The sequence below is a fragment of the Vigna unguiculata genome, chromosome 2 (assembly GCF_004118075.2).
Source record: "Vigna unguiculata cultivar IT97K-499-35 chromosome 2, ASM411807v1, whole genome shotgun sequence".
NCBI lineage: Eukaryota > Viridiplantae > Streptophyta > Magnoliopsida > Fabales > Fabaceae > Vigna > Vigna unguiculata.
In genome coordinates this window covers 16,166,880-16,188,797 of record NC_040280.1, presented here as the reverse complement: position 1 = coordinate 16,188,797, position 21,918 = coordinate 16,166,880, and the positions used below count along the sequence as shown (strand labels likewise).

General features: G+C 35.1%; 1 protein-coding gene across 8 annotated transcripts; it reads right to left on the bottom strand.

Moving 5' to 3' along the window:
- Positions 1-8,423: 8,423 nt before the first annotated feature.
- Positions 8,424-12,975, bottom strand: LOC114173455 (transcription factor bHLH49). Of its 8 annotated transcripts, none has more exons than XM_028057874.1 (10): positions 12,740-12,975; positions 12,448-12,574; positions 10,875-12,372; positions 10,552-10,779; positions 10,409-10,474; positions 10,239-10,307; positions 9,756-9,827; positions 9,460-9,660; positions 9,066-9,153; positions 8,424-8,983 (listed from the first exon to the last, which is right to left on the bottom strand). In XM_028057874.1, exons 3-10 carry the CDS (start codon positions 11,760-11,762, stop codon positions 8,946-8,948), a joined length of 1,650 nt encoding a protein of 549 aa, XP_027913675.1. In that variant the 5' UTR covers positions 11,763-12,372; positions 12,448-12,574; positions 12,740-12,975; the 3' UTR covers positions 8,424-8,945. The 8 variants fall into 8 exon arrangements, with proteins under 8 accessions (XP_027913675.1, XP_027913680.1, XP_027913676.1 ...); XM_028057879.1 differs by having other exon boundaries at positions 10,875-12,270; XM_028057875.1 differs by having other exon boundaries at positions 12,675-12,943.
- Positions 12,976-21,918: the final 8,943 nt, after the last annotated feature.

Genomic DNA, 21,918 nt, shown 5'->3' with positions numbered 1-21,918 from the left:
TGGCTAGGGTTTCCTCTGTTTGGCAAAAAGAAAGTTAATTTGTATCTACCAAGGTTCGAACCCATAACTATGCCAATGTCAAATCCTTGCACAACCATTCAACCAATTCATGTTTCATGATAATTCATATAATTCTATGATTATATTATCACTCAACATGATCAAACATATTATTAAAAAAATAATAAATTAAATAACACCCAATTAGCAAACATAGGACTCGAACCCAAGTCCTCTCACACAACCAAGTACTCTCAACCATTTGAGCTAGTACTTTTCCACATCATACATATCAGAATTAAATGCCATAAAGGCTCTCACTACCCGCATTTATTAATTAATTATTTATTTATTGAATTAATTTTCACGGGTCTTGGACCTTTTGCTATATTGGGTGTGGGCTGATATTCACTTTCTTCTTTAGTGGCACTCAGAAACTCTCAGGAGATCCAAACTCCGGCTGTTGTGCTGGCTACCTTGTTAGTTTCCATTTTCCTCTTTAGATGTGCATTTTCCTCCCTCAATGCTTAAATCTTCTATGCATTCCTCTTCTTATATTCAACGAACTCTTGCTACATCTTCATTTGGGCTTCTAAGATATGAGAGATATTGTAGAAGGGTCTAGCCTCCCCTACCTTGGCGATATTGTTTCCTTGGACCACAACGTCTTTGCTCTTGGTCGACACCATTCGTGCTCCCTAACTTTGTAACAATAGCAGATCACTTCACAAAATACTCGTCAGCCCCATGCTTGACGCCAATTGTTCTTACAAGATCAAGTTGTACACTGCCAAGTCTCCAACTCTTCCCGTAGCCGGTCTTCTAGCTTGATTCTTCTACAACTCCAATAGGTATCGTCCAAGGCGCAAGGGTGTCTATAAAACACACTCTAGTGCTTAAGTTAGTGTAAGTAATGAAGTGGTAGTTTAAACCAAGAAGGAGGGGGTTGAATTGGCTATATAAAATTTTTTGAAAGCTTAAAACCTCTTTTCTTTGAATCAATTAGACCACATAATCAAAATGCAAAAGGTCTAAGACAATACACTTTCAACTAATTAAAAATAAAAATAGTAGGTTAATATGTTCATACACTATGAATCAACAAATTAAAATATGAAATCAACCCCCTAAAATACTGGAAAATTATACAGAATACAAAATTCATGAATCTCGCTCAAACAACATGCTTTCTTACACAAGATTTGTTCCAAACAATATTTTTAACAAGATTACACTACTAGATTACGCAAAAACACATGCAAACACAACAAAGATTGATTTGCTTGATTTTCTTGAGATTTTAAAGTGAACAAGATTAGGGAAAGAGGTTTGCACAATTGTTTTTATACTGATTCACTCATTCAACGAGCTAATTCCAGTTTACCAGGATAACTTGAGCTTGGTTTTCACTATTACCGAAAGTTTTACAAAAATCACACCAAGATCACACTTTTGAACAATTGAAACACCAAGATCTTTGACTCGCACAAAAATCTCAACAACATTACTATAAAAAACACACTTACAGACCTGGAATCACATAACATAAGAGCTACAAAACCTAATGGTAGTTCTCCCTAGCCAATCAAACTCGAGTTCTTTAAACTCCAACCAAGTCAAAATGCCTCCAAGTTCAACAAAGATCTTCAATCTACCACTTGTAGTTATATGATTCAAAGAGAGAGAGAGAGAGAGAGAGAGAGAGATTTCCAAAAATGAAAGACTATTTTTCGCGCTAAAAAAACTCAATATTGTGTCTTAACTATATGAAAGACAACTTATATAGTTTGGTCTTAAGTGAATTCAACAGGTTGGTTTGTCCGTACAATCTGTTGATTTCACTTAAAGTGAAATTAGTCGTTTGAAAAACAATTCAACTAATTGAATGTAATCATACCATAAATTATATACAACAAGTCTTTTAACCTATTAAAATCCATTTTAACATATTAAAAAGGACACACTAAGACTAACAAGGCATCTAACCTATGTCATATAGCCTACGAATAAAGTACAACATGTAAACATCATATTCTACACTTTATTTCCAGATTTAACATAATAGAACTATGGTCATCAAATGGATTTTCATAAATCTTCATCAAGCACATGTGATCTCATGCACTTTCATTTATCAAATCCTTGCACCAAGGTTGCTTGTGCTAACACTTAGAACTAGTGATGTTAGGGAATCTAAGAAAATAATAATTGTGTAATGAATGCATAGAATAACATGCTATTTATACCCATTTACCTGTGGGTCCCACTAAAATGGGCTTTTTGGCCCCAAATAGAATTTTAGCTTTTTTTTGGGATCTAATGAAAAATGGTAGAATTACCATAGAGCCCTCACTAGTAATCGGTTCTAAGTAATCAGTCTCTTAAGTGGGCATTGGTTCGTGAGCCGATGTAGCCTTCTGAAGTAACAAGTACCATGTACCTGACCTTGGTTGGATAAGGCCGAGTGTGGGTACTATGGGGATATTATTTCCTTTAAGTAACCAGTACCCAATACCCAACCTTGGTGGGACAGGGTCGGGTACGGATACTACAGGAATGTCATTACCTTTGAGTAACTAGTACCCAATACGCGACCTTGGTTGAATAGGACAGGGTACGGGTGCTATAAGAATGTCATTACGTTTGAGTAACCAGTAACCAATACCCAACCTTGGTTGGATAGGGTTGAGTACGAGTACTGTAAGAATGTCATTACCTGTGAGTAACCAGTACTCAGTACCTGACATTGGTTGGATAGGGCTAAGAATGAGTACTATGAGAATTTCATTACCTTTGAGTAACTAGTATCCAACCTTGGTTGAATAGGGCCGAATATAGGTACTATAGGAATGTTATTAACTTTGAGTAACCAGTACCCGATCTTGGTTGGATAGGGCCAGGTATAGGTACTATGGAAATGTCATTTCCTTTGAGTAACTAGTACCTAGTACACAATCTTGGTTGGATAGGGCCAAGTATGGGTACTATAAGAATGTCATGACGGTTGGGTAGTTAATACTAGTGACCGACCATCTGGAGCTGGTTCTAGTTATGGGCAAGAAAATTCTTATACAGTTGGTGGTGGAGAGGAGTCTCGAGAGAAGAACCATCTAGGTTTTAAAAAAAAAATGAATAATGTTTTAAGAATAAAATAATAGTAATAATAATAATAAGTAAAAAATGTAAAAAAAATAAAAAGCAAAGAAAGGAAAAAAATCATAAATATGAATTTGGACCAGTGCAATTTATTGTTGTTCACGCACCCATTTTTACTCTTTGTACATTCTTTGAGGGACAAATTTTCAATGCGGAAAAGAACGTATAAGAAAAATGGTCTTGCATGATATAAGAGAAAGAAGAAGGAGACGAACCATAGTTCTTCAGGAGTGAAAACGCATTGAAACCGTAAACTCGCAAAATCATTACAAACTTACGAAGTAAATAAACTAGCGAAGCAACCGCTTCTCTGAAGCATTAGCAAACTAGCCGTAAACTCGTAAAGCACTTACGAACCCACACGAAGTAGCTACAAGCTTCTAAAGCAAAAACTAGAGGCTGCACAATCCTATAACAAAAACACAGGAACAAATCTATTGATAGAAAAACGTTTGAAATTGCTGAATATAGAGAAAATAGGGTTTGAGATTAATTTCCCTTGTGCATAAATCACACACATAGGGTGATCTATTTATAGTGAGAGAGGTACAACTAAAAAGAGTAACTGAAAACAAATAAAGTAAATAAAAGATATTGTTTGATATTGTGATTAACAATATCTTAACAATATTAAATAATATCTAAACAATATCTAAAATTCCCCCTCAAGCTAGAGCATATAATTGTATGTGCCAAGCTTGTTACAATATAATCAATTTTAGGCCCCATTAAAGACTTAGTAAAAATATCTACTAATTGATCACTTGAGTTAACAAACTCAGTCTTGATGTCTCCAGCATAATCTTTTCCCGAATGGAATGACAATCAATCTCAATGTGTTTGGTCCTCTCATGAAAGACATGATTAGAGCTAATATGAAGAGTAACCTGATTGTCACACACAAGTGTCATTTGAGTGACATCTCCAAATTGTAACTCTCTAAGCAATTGCTTGAGCCAAATAAGTTTGCAGACAATTAAGGCCATAGCTCTATATTCTGCTTCTACACTGGATCTTGTTAGAGCACTTTGTCTCTTACTTTTCCACGAGATCAAGTTACCACCAATGGAGACATAATACCAAGATGTAGATCTTCTATCAGAAGGAGATCTTTCCTAATCAACATATGAATAACATAAAACTCTTGTATGATTGTTATAACCATATAACAATCCTTTTCCAGGAGATCCTTTAATATACTTCAAGATATGAATGATTGCATTCCAATGATCTTTACATTGGGAATTAAGAAATTGGCTTACCACACTGACTACAAAGAAAATGTTAGGAAGAGTGACTGTAAGATAATTCAATTTCTCAACCAATCTTCTATACTGCTCATGATAAGATATAGGCTCCCATTGATTTGGTAGAAGTATAGTATTGGGATCTATGGGTGTATCAATAGACTTTGAACTCACCAACCAAGTTTCCTCCAAAATATCCATGGCATACTTCCTCTCAGATATAACAATACCATCATTGGACTGTGCTACCTCAATACCCAAGAAATATCTGAGTTTGCCAAGATCTTTGGTTTGAAAATGGTGACAGAAATGTTGTTTCAACTAAAAGATGCCATGGTTGTCACTACATGTAAGAATGATGTTATCAACATATACTATCAAGTAAACACATCTAGCACTCGAGTGCCAATAAAAGACAAAATGATTTGCTCCACACCAAGTCATACCAAATTGTTGAACAACATTGCTAAACTTTCCAAACCAGGCCCTAGGAGATTGTTTTAGGCCATATGCAAAGATGACATACTATCCCAGAAGACTTCCTCCGAGCAACAAACCTAGGAGGTTGCTCCATATATATTTCTTCTTGCAAATCATCATTGAGGAAATCATTTTTAACATCCAATTGATAAAGAAACAATTGTTGAAGAGCAGCCATGACAATAAATAAACGAACAGAAGAAATCTTTGCCATAGGAAAAAGGTATCTCCATAATCCAACCCAAAAATTTGAGTACAACCTTTGGCCACAAGACAAGCTTTGAGGCGATCAATAGTACCATCAAGTCCAACTTTGAAGTAAACACTCACATGCAACGAACAATAGAGTAAACACACTCTCATACGATAACGAGACCAGTTCCCAAGTTCTACTATTACAAAAAGCACTTAGTTCATCTGTCACGGCCTGATGCCAACCAGGGTGGGCTAATGCTTCACAAATAGTTTTTGGAATGGTCACAAAGGAAATAGAGGAAAGACATGTATAAAAAGGTAATGATAGTCGATGATAACTCAAAGCAATATAATGGGGAGAATGATTACATGTGGAACGCATACCATTTCAGAGGACAATAGGAAGGTCAAACTCAAGTGTCAAAGTTAGAGGAGACAGAGTAGTTGGCACTTGAGTGGACTCACATGGGAGTAGTTGTGATTGGTTTTAGCAACTATAAACCTGAAGGGGTGGTGGAGAAGAAGCTGACTGTGGAGTAGGAATTGATAGTGAAGAAGACATAGTAAGAAGATCACAAATAACGGGAACATTAAATGTATTAGGAATGTTAACAAGATTGGATGGAGACAGAGGTGAAAATTGACTCTTAAAGGGAGAACTCATCATCAATAGACACAAAATAACGGTTAAGAGAAGGAGAAGAATATTTGCATCCTTTTTATGATCTTGTAAACCCTAAGAAAACACACTTATGTGATCTAAGAGAAAGCTTGTAAAGACTAGGATTGAAATTATGACCAAACATGCAAATCCGAAAACTCTTACAGGAAAGGGATAAAGAGGTTCATGAGAAAATAAAATGGAATAAGGTATGTTATTATCTCAAAGCGAAGAAGACATGTGATTAACGAGATAACATGCAGTAAGAATAGCATCACCCTAAAAATGTTGAGGAACCTCTCCATGAATTAAAAAAGTGTAAGTTGTTTCAATAAGATGTCTATTTTTACATTCAGTAACACCATTTTGTTGAGGTGTACAAGCACAAAAAGTTTGCTGCAGAATACCGTGAGAAGTAATAAATTGTTTAAAATAATAAGAAAGATATTCACGTCAATTATCACTACGCAAAAATCTAATAGAAACATCGAACTAAGTTTTAATTTCATTAAAAAAAGATTGAAAGTTATGAAATAATTCAAAACGATTTTTCATCAAAAATAACAAAGTACATCTGGAATAATCATCAATGAAAGTAACAAAATATTGAAAACCTAAAGTAAACTTAACGTGACTAGGTCCACATGTCAGAGTGAACTACAACAAAAAGGGATGAAGCACCATGTGTGACACTATGAGGAAAGGAAGTACAGCTATGCTTGCCAAATTGACATGACTCACACACTAAACGAGACAACTTGGACAAGGCAGGGACAAGCTGTTGTAACCAGACAAGGCTTGAATGACCTTACTGACATAAAGAAGAGAGGGAGACTCCATAACTGCACCAACATGTGTAGAGGGACAGAGATGATAAAGACTATGAGACTTAAATCTTGTGCCAATCACCTGTTTCGAACTCTGGTCTTGTAAACACACAAAATTGTTGGTAAAAGAAACAACACAATCAAGAAAACGAGTTAGACGACAGATGGACAACAAGTTAAAAGAAAAGCCAGGGACATAAATAACATTGTCAATAGTTAAAGAAGGGAAAAGTTTAATAGTGTCAACACCATGAGATGATACTATAGAGCCATCAGCCAATGTACCAAAAGGTAAAGGATTAAGAGAAGATAAAGAAAAGAATAAAGATTTGTTACTAGTAATCATGAATCAAAAACCCAAGGACCAGAAGAAGAAGATTAGGTTAGACCAGCAAAAGATGTACCTGTGTATGCGACATACACAATGGAACTAGAAGATTATTGATCCTTATACCATTTGAGAAATTTGTTGAACATAGCAGGTGTATCAGATGAAACAGAAGAAGGAAGATCCTCAGCAAACGATGGTGGGAAAGATCGGCCTGAACAACTACAGTAAATCGAGGAGGACGACCATGTAATGCATAACACTTGTCAATCTTGTGACCTAGCTTGCCACAATATTCACACTTAAAACAGCTTTTTCCCTATTTGCAAGGGCAAGTCTAGTCATCGCGGTAAGATGCCAATGCAGAAGAATCATTAATAGAAGCAGGTGTATCAAATGTTGGATTTTTTTTGTACACGAAAAAGAGTAGAGTAGGTCGAAGTCAAGGTGGGGACCACCGGAAAATCTAAAATTTGATCACGAATATGTGAATATTTTATCAGCAAAAGTTTGTGTAATGCCCTTAGCATGAAGAACTTTGGTCAATGCACGATCTTTTTGGTAGGATCGAGAAAAGGAGACAATAACTTATTAAACTCATGAAAAAGAGCATAAATTTTAACCATATAATTAGTTATAGAGTCTTGATATTTAAAGATAGTTTTTTTTTCAAAAGAACCTTAAACTCAAGGTACATTGTTGAATATAAAGAAAACAAGGTTTGAAATTAATGTCTTATATATAAACTACATATAAGATAATCTATTTATAAGATAATCTATTTATAATATAATCTATTTATAATATAGAGGTACAACTAAAGAAAGTAACTAAAAATACAGAGTAAATAAAAAATATTGTCATTAAGAATATCTTAACAACATCAAACAATATCTAACTTAAACTATTGACCTAGAATGTTAGAAATTGGGAAAGTGAAAAGTAATTGTTAAAAAATCAAGAACGAAGACAATTAGTGTACCGATTGGAGGACCTCCAGGAAGAGGGACCGTAAAAATGGAGTGTCAAAATTTTTTCTTACCATACAGAAGATACAAAGAGAGATGAAAAGAGGATAAGCAAACATAATACGTACTATACGAAATATAATAAAAGAGTGTAGGTTAGATGATAAAAAAGAGAGAAGACAAAAAAGGAGGGAAAAAATTAAAATTTAAAACTTAATTACGGTTTCTTAAAAAAAAACCTCAGACTTTGTCAAGGTTTGGAAAACCCCACTAGGTGTATTACTTACCAGAGGTTATTATATCCTCCGATAATAACCCTTGTTCAAATTTAGTTTTTTTGTAGTGCCAGTATCGTGACTACTTGAAGAGCCTTTTGTATACCAACGCGGATCCCCTATAATTTATTCCCTCCTCTTTTTACACAATGCAGAGTATTGACCAATGTCCACGAACGATATAATGCTGACTGTGATACTCAGGAACACATTATCAGTTAAATTACAAGGAAAGAGTCTAAACAGAAAGCTCCCTAAAGTGTGATCTACATCTGAACGTGGTCCATGAAAGAATGTAACAGTTAATTGTTGGGCAGAAAAAGCATTACATTATGTGCAAGCAAGCAACTGGCAAGCATCAATAAAAATCATCAACAGGTTCTCATAGCACTTTGTAAGCTATGCTCAGCCCAAAAAAAAATTCTCTTTAGCATTTCTCCAGGTTCATCAGACTCAGTAAGATCCTGTCTTTACATTCTTTAATATATCCAGTGAGCAAACCTATTTTGATAAAATAGAATTCCACTTCTAAGCATATGATACATATATTCACGCTTGAAAAGGGAAACATCCTTAAATACTGCTCTACATCCTCTAACCTAGTAGAGTGTGTCACTGCCCTCAAAAGACCTAGACACCAGAACATTACTCAGTAGTATCTCATTTCAAATATATTGCAGAGAATTGTGATTATGGCCTTCAAGTTTGGTGAGCCTTGTGTAGAACTCTGAGCTTTAGTTATTTGCATCTGACAAGAATGAAAGCCAAATACGTGCTGTAGTGAAGATGAATGTACGAAGAGTAAACATCAAAGTTCAACTTTCATCTGACTTGCTGACACAGTACCTACAACAGCATGTAGCAAAGGTAATTTGAGTGAAAAAATGTAACTTAACTAAAAGGGATCATTTGTTGGGGGAATGCATACCATCAACATGTTGGTTACTCAGGGAAGTAGTTGTTGCAAAACTCATCTGTACGACGTTGTGAAGCTCATCGTCCCATGCATCAGATAGCTATTACAAATTGTGTTTGAAAATAAAATGATTGAAGAATATAGTCAGGCAAAATATTGGATAAACAACAATTTAACATAAGCATAGGTAATTTGTTGTATAACAGCAAAGGATGGTCACGGAAATTAAATGTAAGTTTGGTTGACGGAGGATTTTCAACATTGCTTATGTGCCGCAATCTATACCGAATATTATCCATTCACAAATCTATCATTTATGTAGCACCCAAACTAGTGTTTCTCACTTAAACAGAGAAATTATGTGTATGGTGAATGAGAAATGCATGACATTCCAATGGATCAATACCTGATTTGGCTCCTTCAATTCACCATTCAAGGGAGCTAACTGTTGATGGATGTTTCTTTGAAGAATGTCAGCTGAGTTTGCCATGTTGGGAATAATTGGATGAATCAGCCCTGGTTGAGATGAATGTAATGGAGGAAAAGCCATGGATATATCTAGAGGAAATCCTAGACCAGAAGAAGGACCTGGCCGATGTTGAAGAATCTGATATATAATGTTCACCATGTAACAAGGTGATCAGGCACTTGAACAGAATATAAATCTTTACCCACTGGTATGTAAACAAACTAATAACTTACATCTTTTGCAAGAAGTCCTTCAATATTAAAATCCAGCCGCGGATTTACTGTTGCAAGTTTCATAGACAAAAACTGTCAAATGAAAAAGACGGGTGTCAATTTAACTTGTATCAACACTTTTTTTAAAAGAAACAGGCATGCAAAAGCATCAGTACACTGGCTCCATCCCAACCAGGTTGTCATTCTAGCCAGTGAAAATCAAAGCATCAGGATATATATATATATATATATAGTAATTAGCAAAACAAAATATTGCATCTTCATTCAATATTCAACAAAGATAACAGTGATCAGAGAAGAATCAATAGTAATGATTCAAAATGAGGTCATTTCAAATACAAAGAAGAGTGTTGCGGTAGTAAAGCGGGTTAAGTAAATGAGAAAGTCAATGACAATAAATATTTCGACACGGTGCTTAAGCAGAACCAGAACATACATACAGTGCAACAAGTGGCGACAGAGAGAGAAATTTTCCACCCATACCTCAACCTGTCTCTGAAGTGATTGTACATAGTTGATGATTTCATCTAGCATTACTGCCTTGCCAGTGACCTAAAAGCATAGAAAGTAATAGCAGAAGTGTTAAAAGGAAGTGATAGCAGAACAGATAATACTACGACAGTGAATCTTCTAATTTCAAACTTAGAAGCCACCTTGCTGCATCCCGGTACAAGGTCTTGAAGAAACTTCATCCTTTCACTTATCTTTTCCCTCCTAACCTGCAGTTAAAATCTAATTTAAAATTCTTCATCCAAAAGCTTCATTTTCATGACAGAAAGTTCTCACAAAATCTTACTCTCTCTGCAAGGCTATGGCTATTTGTTGCTTGACCCCGGCGAGCCCTAACATGTATGTATTCCTCCTTCGGTGGATCAGAAGCTTGAGACCCTAGTTTGGCATTCTTCCCTGAAGACTTGGTTGCTGGAATTGGTTGATGGTCTACCTTCTGTTGATTCTCAGAGTTGTCCTGAGCAGCATCATTAGGAATTTCTGTAGCTCCATTGCCTTTCCCATTATCAGCGTCCTACCACAATGAAAAGAATCAAATGGATAAGAGGATATAGCATCACAGCGTCACACATACAGCAGATACATCTGAATCACAAGTCACAACCATACCAGCCCACTTCTTTTCCTTTTCTTTGAGTTTAGCCCTTTGATTGAAGGCTCGCCACTAGCACCTTCCAACAATGGAGAATCATCCTGGCCACCACCATCATCACTAGATTCAGCTCTATCAGACTCATTAGCAGGCCTAACAAGAGATAGCTTCCCATCATCTTGAGACATAATATGACCTTCACTTCTTTTATCACTCTTGAGAGGGCTTCCTTTAGAAGCCAGATGCTCAACAGATGGAGACAAATCTTTCGTAGCTTCAACTACATTCATATCACCTCCTTGAGATTGCCCTTCAGTTACAGATTTCAACCCATGTCCTGCAATAGCATCTCTTGCTCCATAAACCCCCGTTGATTGAGCAATACCATATGAGTTCACCATATCAGTAAAATTCCCTCCACTGAAACATGAGAATCTTGCAGCTCTCTCGATGAATCCAGAATCAGTTGGAAACTGAGATAAACTGTGCGGAAACAACCCTGGGCCATTCGGTACCATAGAATTAGCAGGGTTCCAAGCCATTTCAAGTGTTCCATGATGAACCTGAGCAACTCTTCCAAAGCCAAAGCCCTCTTTTCTTATTCCAGCAGTATTTGAAGAACCCCCATTGTTGTGGACATTAAAGTCACAAAATCCCAGGTTTTGGGAGCCGGTGGTGTTGTCCCAGTAGCTTGCACCAAAAGAGTCCACCATTGAAGCAGAGGAACATGAAGACGAACCAATCAAATCCCCTCTGCTGGCGTTCATAGAATTTCCCATGGCAACCAAACCTGCAGAAGAATTTGCAAGATTTGCACCCTCGAATCTCCAATCCGAGTGCATACCACTAGAATAACCCATAGGATCCTCGTTTCTATCCACCTCAAACTTCTTTTTGTCACTCATATCCACCCCTCCTCAACAACATATACCAAACCACTCCACTAGCAGATTCTTTTCTATGATCTTTTTTCCTAACTAACTGGTAATCAGAGAAAATTTAACAATAAGTACCTTCAACAGTGGCCAAATATAAAAAAATGGTCAAATTTCAAATAAGCAAAATAACAGATGGAGCCTCCTAAGCCTCGACACAAATTCAACAAACATGATTCCATCACAAGCATCAACCAGAATCCAGGACAACCTTGAGAACTGAAGGAACTAGAAACTTGTGTAAATTTTGAAGCACAAAAAAAGGCTAGAAGTTGGAAGAGAAAAAGCAGCTTCAGTAAATGATGGTAAAATTTGCAAGAGGCTCAAACAAAATCCAAGTACCCAAAAGATGTACCAAAGTTCACACGAGCATGGCAGCTACCATTTCCAAAGCCAACACTAAACTTGAAGTACCAAAAATCATAAAGAAGGCCCCCCAGGAGAGAGAGAAGCTAAAACTGACTGTTCAAAGAAAGGGCTGAAAAGAAGTCCATGGAAACAGTCAATTATGCAAACAACATTGATTTCAGCATAATAAATACCCCCATTCAAGCCCTAGTCAGTGTTACAGAACCCAGCCCTGCAAAGACAGAGAGAAAAGAAGATTATAAAATTACAAAAGGACCCAACTTTAAAAGTGGGAAGAGAAAGATACCCATTTCTGATCCTCCTCCAACTTTCGGAACTCTGCCTTCCATTCAAGCTTTTTCCTCAAATCAAAACCACTTTATTCAATTTGGGATTTCTTCAAACTTGCTCCTTCATGACAAACGTGCCTTTTACTGTGGCACATGGAGAGAGAAAAACTCATATTTAGAGAGAGAAGAGGAGAAAAAAAAACAATAACGGTAGTAGAAAGAGGGGAAAATACAGCTAACAGACCAATGTGTTTATGAAGGAGAGTGTGTAAAGAAAAAGGTAAAGGCATAGAAGCTCCATTTATATACCTCACGCTCGCATCAAAAAGAGAGCTTTTGATGATTAACCACCGCCACAGGTACTGTAAAATAATAAATAACACTAATAAAAAGACCTGCCCCTTAAGGTCCTCTTCCTCAATTTTGAGAAATTAATAATGATTGTTTTTCCTACTTTTTCATATTTTTGGGGAACTTCTATGTGATAATCATATCAGTTTGAGCTAGCAACTGACATTGCCAACTCTTACCTGGGGTGTTTTTCTCTTATCTTATTGAATTGTCCTTTATTACGCCTTGAAAGAAGTGCATGGAGGATCTTTAATAAGCGTTTTCCTTTGGTTTTGGTCAAGGCCCCCAAATCTAGCTGGGGTCATCTATTCATTTCTTTTTTTGCCTGCAATATAAAAAAACTGTTCTAAACCAAAAACAAGCCATATGGGTCTCGCACTAAGGATTATTATTATTGTTAGATGCATTGTCTAGGTTCTTAGGGAGAGAGAGAAGGGAACGTTAAAAGAAGATACATTGTCTGTGGCAATGCACCCCTTTGCAACTTCTTATGCATCATACTCTATTGTTTGTTTCTAGTGCCTATCAAATAATGAAAAGAAAAGAGAAAAGCATTGCTTTCAAGAGTTAATGCCCAACATAAATAATTGCAAACATAGTGTTTGATGAATTTAACGGTTACGCACGGTAACTTAAAAAAATAGCATTACTGAAATATAGTTGTATCAAAGATGATACAGGATAAGCAAGAAAATTAGTCATAAAAAAATAAAGATTGCATGGTGCTGAAAGTAAGCTATAAAGATCAAAACTATTAATAATCTTTTTTTTATTATTTTATAAATACAGCACGTTAAAACAAACTTTATGTAAGGCCAAAACTAAAATATAAACCAAATTTTAGAAATTTAAAATATTATTAAACTAAAAATTTATATGATTAACCGATTATAAATTATTATTTATATTTGTCCCGAAACATTTACTATAAAATTGAATAAATTTATATTAATTGAATGACATTTTAAGTAATTTATATTCTCGTCTTTTATTTATTGTATTAATTATATTTTCACTTTGTTTTCTAAGACCCACTTATTATTCTGTCTTAACTTTTGAGGGCTGTCCCAAATCAGTTGGTCCTAAGGCTGACCCATAAGGAGTTAAAGATCCTAAACCAGTTAATACTCTCATTTTTGTCACTTTTCAGAAAATAGTTCCCTCATTCTCTCCTTGAGCTACAGTCGTGCTCTGCTAGGGTTTAACCCTAATCTTGATCAAGTAACTCAACCTCATTTTTCTACTTCATGTAAGTGATTTCCCAGCTCATACTTGTCCTCTTTAATCACATTTTGTATTTCCAGTTAGGGTTTCATAGTAATCCCATTTTGGTTATGTTCCGCTATTTTTCCAGCTCATTAATTTGTTCCTAGAGTTGTCGTGTTCCATTGTTTAGAGTCGAGGCCTTTCTAGCTATTTCCAAGTAAGGGAAGCAAGGGTTCCTCATATTTTCCTATTGGTTGCCTACTTTTGATTTGCTTCGAGTTTGTATGAAGTGTATGCTGTTGTGGTGAAATAAAATGCTTTGTTCTGTGTTTTGGGTATGCAAGTATGGCTGATGCAGATACGAACAGTGGCGAGAACTGATAATCTCGCCCAAGCGAGCTTGTCTCGCCTAGGCGAGACTAACAGAGGTTCGCCCAGGTTTCCTGCTCGAGTTTTCACTTAAGCGATGAGTCTCCGTTTTGAGCGATATGCAGTTTCGCTCAGGCGAGGAGGGCTCGCCTAAGCGAGAAATCGCAGGAAGCCACTGTTCCCACTCCTCGAGCTCTCGCCTAGGCGAATGGAGCTCGCTTGAGCGACAACCTTCAGCCTGAGCGAGAGTTGGGTAAGAATGCGTTCTTGTTCTGTTTATTTCTCTGTTCTTGGATGAATATCACATATTTAGTTGGATTACTGTGTTAAAGCATGTTTTGAGTGATGTTGCATGTATGGAATGGTTCACAGCCTGAATATGATGAGTTTGGTATGATTTTGGTATGGAATATGAATGAAGGTTGGTTATAAATGTTGGCATGATATTGGTATGCATGACAAGTACACTCTTGCTTTGTGAAACATGATTTGTATATGGTTAGGGTGTAATTCCATGATAGTTTCATGGGGGTGCCTCATTGGTTAGAACGTAATTCCATGAATCTCTAGATGAGATCTCATGGTGGTGCCTCAGTTGGTCAGGACGTAATTCCATGACCCTTGTTAGTGAGAGTTCATGGTGGTGCCTCATTTATATAATTTAGTAATGATTCAAGGTAAGGATTGCATCCTGACGCTCTAAAGAGTCAATTAGTCTCACATAGAGCGTACTGACTCGAGTGGGGAGAGTAGTAGGAGGCCTGAAACACTTTAAGGGCTAACCTTGTGTGTGGGGGATAAAACACTGTAACAATTAGCTCGATAGAGCAGTAAAGACCACCACAAGTGCAAGCATCAGCTGAATCTGACTAATTATATGTATTCGGATGAGTCGCGTCTCGAGTCTTAGTGTATCGTTTGCAAGTTATAACATGATTGGTTGACATATGCATCTTGGACTATGAAATTGTATGTAACTGTATGATAAATGATTTTCAGCTCTAGCTTACCCTTTGCTTGTTTGATTGTTATGTTTGTGGTCTTCTCTCTTTGCGATGATTATCAATTTATTGATGTGAGTAGATGCGAGAACTCCACGTGGTCAATAGAGAAATGGTGATTCCGCTGCATAGTCATCTGGATTTGGGTTCTGCTCATTTATATCTTCTTTTAGGGTTGTGGCCCATGTATTTCCTTATCCTAGAACTCTATTTGAGATCCTTAGATTCCTTACTCTATTGTGTTACTAGCATCGTGGTGTGCCTTAGTTTCTTTCCTATTTTGTTTTGGACAACTGTAAGGGGTAACGTTTATACTCCAGAACCATGCTTACTGTATTATTTTGTGTGGCACTTCCTTTAATTAGGGTTATTAATTAAATTGGGTGTTACATTTTTCATGTCCAAAAATATGAACAATTGCAAATCCTTCAATAAGCAATTCCACCGAGAATTTGACAAAGAATGTTTTTAAGTATCATGTTATTTGGAATTTGTAGGATATCTTTCACTTAAAGATATATGAATATATGCACCTTTCCTTATGTGAACTAATTGTTATGCTACACGACTATGTTATCAAACGGTATAAACATATAGTTTTAAAGAGGCATATTTTTGAAAGGACATATCTAGAAAAAATAATTATACTTTAAGAGTGGTTATTGGACATGAGTAGTATTATTTAAATTTTATAAATAAATAATATTACAAAAGTGAAGTATAACATAGTTAGTTAGAATCTTGTCATGGGTTGGTGGTCAAGGGTTTAATTCTTGATCTATACATTTGGTGTGGCTTATGTTTATTACTTGTAGAGGTTACATGTGAAGAGTACGGGTTGTGTTTTAGGGCTGAGTTTGCAGGTCATGTTTATGGCTTGAGTTTATAGGTTGAATTTACTTGTCGTGTTTACGGGTCAAATTTACATGTTGTGTTTATTGGTCAATTTTAAGGGTTGAGTTTACGGGTCAAGTTTACATCTTGATGGGTGTAGTTTACAGGTCGAGTTTACATGTTGTGTTTCGTGTTTATTGGTCGATTTTACGGTCAAGTTTTCCAAACGCATTTATAGATCAAATTTATTGGTCGAGCTTGTCAATCGTGTTTACTGTAACATCCCTATTTTTAATAAACTATATTATTTATTTTAAATAAAATATTTAGAAAATATTCTATTTTTACTAACGTTTTGTATTTTATTATGATGTAGTTTAAGCATTAAAAATATTATTAAATAGGTGTGTGTAAAAAAAAATATATGAAGAATTTTCTAAAAGAGATAAAAAAAAATAATATAGAAAAGAAAAAAAAGAAGAAGAAGAAAGGATAAGAAGATAAGAAGAAAAGAAGAAAAGATAAGAAGAAAAGAAAAAAAAAAGAGAATAAGGTGAAGAGATAAACATTATCTCTTCATTAATTAAGTAATCATGATTTTGATAAGCACATGGTTTGCTTATATATACATATGGAATGAAGGTTACGGGAGGTGGGTGAGAAAGTGAGAAAGAAAGAAAGGAAGGAAGAAAGAGAAAGAAAGGAGAGTGAGAGAAGAGAGAGAAAGAGAAAGAGAAAGAAGAGAGGGAAAGAGAAAAATAGCAAAGAAAATTTAGAGCAAAGATTCAAAAAGATCCTAGTCTTCTACAACTATTATTAGTGTGCTCTTCAATCAAAAAGGTAAGGGGGAGTGAGGTTAAGCTCTTATATATTAATCTTGATAAGCTCATGGGTTTTATCTTAATCTTTTATTTATTTTGACTCATATATTATTCTATTTACTTTCATTTAACTTATTTTTATTTATTATCCTCTTATATTTATTTTATTTAATCTCCAATTATATACTGATCCGGTTTATTTATTTATTTTATTTAATCTCCAAATATGTATTGATCCTGTTTATTTATTTTATTTAATCTTTAGCTACCACTGGTCCTATTTATTTATTTTATTTTATTTATCTCCAGTTACGCACTGGTCCTATTTATTTATTTTATTTTATTTATCTCCAGTTACGCACTGGTCCTATTTATTTATTTTATTTTATCTCCAATTATGCATTGATCCTATTTATTTATTTTATTAATTAATCTCTAGTTATGCATTGATCCTATTTATTTTATTTTATTTATCTCCAGTTACACACTAGTCCTATTTATTTATTTTATTTTATTTTTATCTCCAGTTACGCACTGGTCCTGTTTAATTTGTATTTTGTTATTATATTTATTTATAACGTTCTAATCCTTGTCTAATTATTTATTTAAAGTTCTTGCTTTGATTCTTATTTTATTATTATTTTATAATTAAAAATAAATAAATGTGAAGTGAAAGTAAATATTATTTTATTCGGTGAGCTTGGATAGAAGAAAATTGCATGTACATTTTATCGTTGTTTTATATTCTTTATGTATAGTTTATACAATGACATGAATTGATAGTCATCACATTTTATGAACTTCGAAAATATCCAAGAGTATGTCAGTTAAGTAAGAGTTAAGTCTGGTTTCAATAAGTTGAGATTAAACCAGTGTCAGAGTGGTTGTATTTGGGAAGTCACAGTTTGGTACACTGCGGGATGAAAGGCAGGGACCATGGTGGGGTCTAAGGAAATTTTACCAAGTAGGTGAATATCTGGATAGTTCAGAATAGCACACTGGACTAGGATATTCATAGGCCAAACTTGGGACTATCCGATACCTGCTCGGCATCGCCAAGGTTAGGTAGTGAGTATATATCTCTTTTGTGAGCCGATGAATGACTAATATTCTCGAGAAAGAAATAATTATGATTGTACCAATATTTTATGAGAAATACTCAACTACCTAATCACTTCCCAAAGTAACTTTTGATGTTCAGATTGGATAATCAGAAGTGAAATATGGATCCATATGTCTGGTAAGACAAGATCAAGTTTTATGGTTGTAGGTCCAAATCTAGGCCCCCGGTGTCTGCATTATTTGTTGAGTTTATTAAGATTGATATTTAAGGCTTATAAAGACCTCACTCCTTTCATATTTTTTCTTTCATATGTACCTGTTGCATGAGCAGAAGAGGAACTTGCTCAGTGAGAGTTGTTCGGGATATTATTGGTGGATCTTCTGAAGATTGACTCATGGATAATTTCTATTAATATGTTTAGGAGATATTAAAAATATAGATAATCTTCTATTCTGATATAGAACTCTTAATATTTTACATATATATATTTTTGTAATATTTCATGAACAATTATAGAGATGTAAACTATATATATGAATATGAAGTTATGTTATTATTAATGTTCTCTCAAGGATAATCTTATGGAAAAAAAATTTATTAATTCCATATCTTTTTATTAAGAAATAATTATTTAGTATAATAGTCGGGGTGTCACATTTAGTGGTATCAGAGCAGTTCTTTCTGTCAAGACCTTGGGTATGGTGTCTTCCATGTTTGTAGTCTCTACTAGTAAGTAGAGGTGCAAGTTGTTTATTCTTACATTTTTTCTTGTAAAAGAGAAATGCAAGATAAGTAGTCTAATAAAAGTAAGTAATAACAACAATTAATACTTGTAGTAAGGATAATTTTTAACAATACTTAAAAAAAAATTCTAAAGAAAACTAAGGAAATTGTTCATTCTTTCAGGAAAAGATGGATAACGGACAAAACATTACCAATGAATTATTGGAAAGAATGACAATTGTCTTGGAAAATATGAGCCAAAAACAAAATGTTGAACCTATGGAAAATCAAGGATTAGAAACCTTTCGCAGGAATAATCCACAAAAATTTAAAGGGGGATTTAATCCTGAAGGTGCTCAATCATGGATAGCAGAAATTGAGAAAATTTTCATCGCAATGACGTGTGCAGATGCAAATAGAGTCACATTTGCTACATTTATGCTCGTTGAAGAAGCTGAAAACTGGTGGAGATTTACAAAACAACAATTGGAGGATGAAGGGAGACAAATTACTTGGGAAGTCTTCAAACAAAAGTTTCTGGAAAATATTTTCCAGAGGATCTTCGAAGGAGGAAAGAAGTTGAATTCCTTAATCTTCGTCAAGGAATCATGTCTGTAGGAGAATATGCAGCAAAGTTTGACGAGTTGTCAAAGTTTTGTCCTTACTTTCATGATAGAGTTGATGAACGTTCCCGTTGTTCCAAGTTTGAAAGTGGACTAAGACCTGATATTAAACAAGCAGTTGGTTATTTAGAGATTTCTTCCTTTCCTACTCTTGTAAACTGTTGTAGGATTTATGAGGATGATACTAAGGCAAGACAAACTCAGTGGAGGCAAGGAGGGCCTTTGAGGCACAAAAGAAATGATTTTAATAATAAGAAACCCTACCAACGTCCATCTCATACTTCGTGGAATTCTTCAGGACAAAGACATTCCTTTGCTGCCAATAATTCAGGCGCAACCCACCCTATCAAATGTTTCCATTGTAGAGGACCTCATCTATCAAGAAACTGCACCACAATGATGGTAACTTGCTTCAATTGTGGGAAGTTGGGTCATTATCGCAATGAATGCAAAGAGTTAATTAAGGAGCAAGGAAGTGGGGGAAGCAACAATAGAGGAAATAATCAACTTGGAAGACCAAAGACAACCGGAAGAGTCTTCACGATGAATGGTACTGAAGTTGTTCAATCTGAAGATCTAATCCAAGGTAAATGCATCATAAATGGTCACCTCGTTAATGTACTATATGATTCAGGTGCTACTCGTTCTTTCATATCACATGAATGTGTTAAACATTTAAAGTTACCTGTCTCTTTATTGCCATATGACTTAACTGTATCTACTCCTACCAATGTTCCAGTCACCACTTCACTTACATGCACAAATTGTCATATTTCTATAGGGAATAGAAAATTTTCTGTAAATCTTATATGTCTACCCTTGTCTCATTTGGATATTGTTCTTGGAATGGGCTGGTTATCTTCCAACCATGTTCTCCTAAACTATCACGATAAGACTTTAATTTTTGAATCACACATAGGTAAAGTTTTTGACTCAAAAGAATTAAAACAGAGTACTACCAACCACAATGAAATCCCAAAAGGATCTCAAGTATACATGATCTTAACTTCTTTAAAAGTCAAGAAAATTCCAGACATTAATAAGTTTCCTGTTGTTTGTGAGTATCTTGATGTTTTCCCTGAGGATGTTCTTGGCTTACCTCCACAAAGAGAAATAGAATTCACTATAGACTTGGTACCAGGATCAAGACCTGTGTCTATAGCCCCTTATAGGATGTCACCTCTAGAGTTAGCAGAGTTGAAAAAACAAATAGAAGAATTGTTGGATAAACAATTCATAAGACCTAGTGTTTCTCCCTGGGGTGCACCAGTATTGTTAGTCAAGAAAAAGGATGGCACAATGAGGTTGTGTGTGGATTATCGTCAACTTAACAAAATCACCATTAAGAACAAATACCCTCTACCAAGGATTGATGATTTAATGGATCAATTGAGAGGAGTTGTGGTATATTCCAAAATTGACTTAAAATCTGGCTATCATCAGATTCGAGTCAAGGCGGAAGATATTCAAAAGACAACATTTAGGACAAGATACGGTCATTATGAGTACTTGGTAATGCCTTTTGGTGTGACCAATGCTCCTGCCATTTTTATGGATTATATGAACCGTATTTTTCATGAATTTTTGGATAAATTTGTGGTTGTTTTCATTGACGACATTTTAATTTATTCCAAAAATCATGAAGAACATGAGAAACATTTGAGGATTGTGTTACAAATTCTAAGAGAGAGACAATTGTATGGAAAATGGTCAAAGTGTGAATTCTGGTTGAAAGAAGTTCAATTTTTAGGACATGTGATATCACAAAATGGCATTGCAGTTGACCCCTCAAAGGTTCAAGCGGTATTGCTTTGGGAACAACCAAAGAATATCACAGAAATACGTAGTTTCTTAGGATTGGCAGGCTACTATAGAAAATTCATTGAAGGATTTTCTAAATTAGCATTGCCTTTGACTACATTAACACGTAAGGGACAACCTTTCGAATGGAATGAAGCATGTGAGTTTAGTTTTCAAGAGTTGAAGAAAAAATTAATATCTGCACCTGTTTTAATCCTTCCTGACCCTACAAAAAATTTTGAGGTATATTGTGATGCATGTGGACAAGGATTAGGATGTGTGTTGATGCAAGAAAGAAAAGTTGCAACTTATGCTTCACGACAACTCAAGCAACATGAGCTTAATTATCCTACACATGATTTAGAATTAGCTGTAGTGGTGTTTGCGTTGAAAATATGGAGACATTACTTGTATGGAGCAAGGTTTGAAGTTTTTAGTGACCATAAAAGTTTGAAATACCTTTTTGATCAAAAAGAGCTAAACATGAGACAACGTAGATGGATGGAATTTCTTAAGGATTACGACTTTGAGTTGCAATATCACCCTGGAAAAGCAAATGTTGTTGCAGATGCTTTGATTCGAAAGTCTATACATGCATCCATGATGATGGTGAAGGAATTGGATTTGATAGAATCATTCAGAGACTTGAACTTATCTGTAAAGCTTAGACCCAATAGCATATGCTTAGGAATGTTAA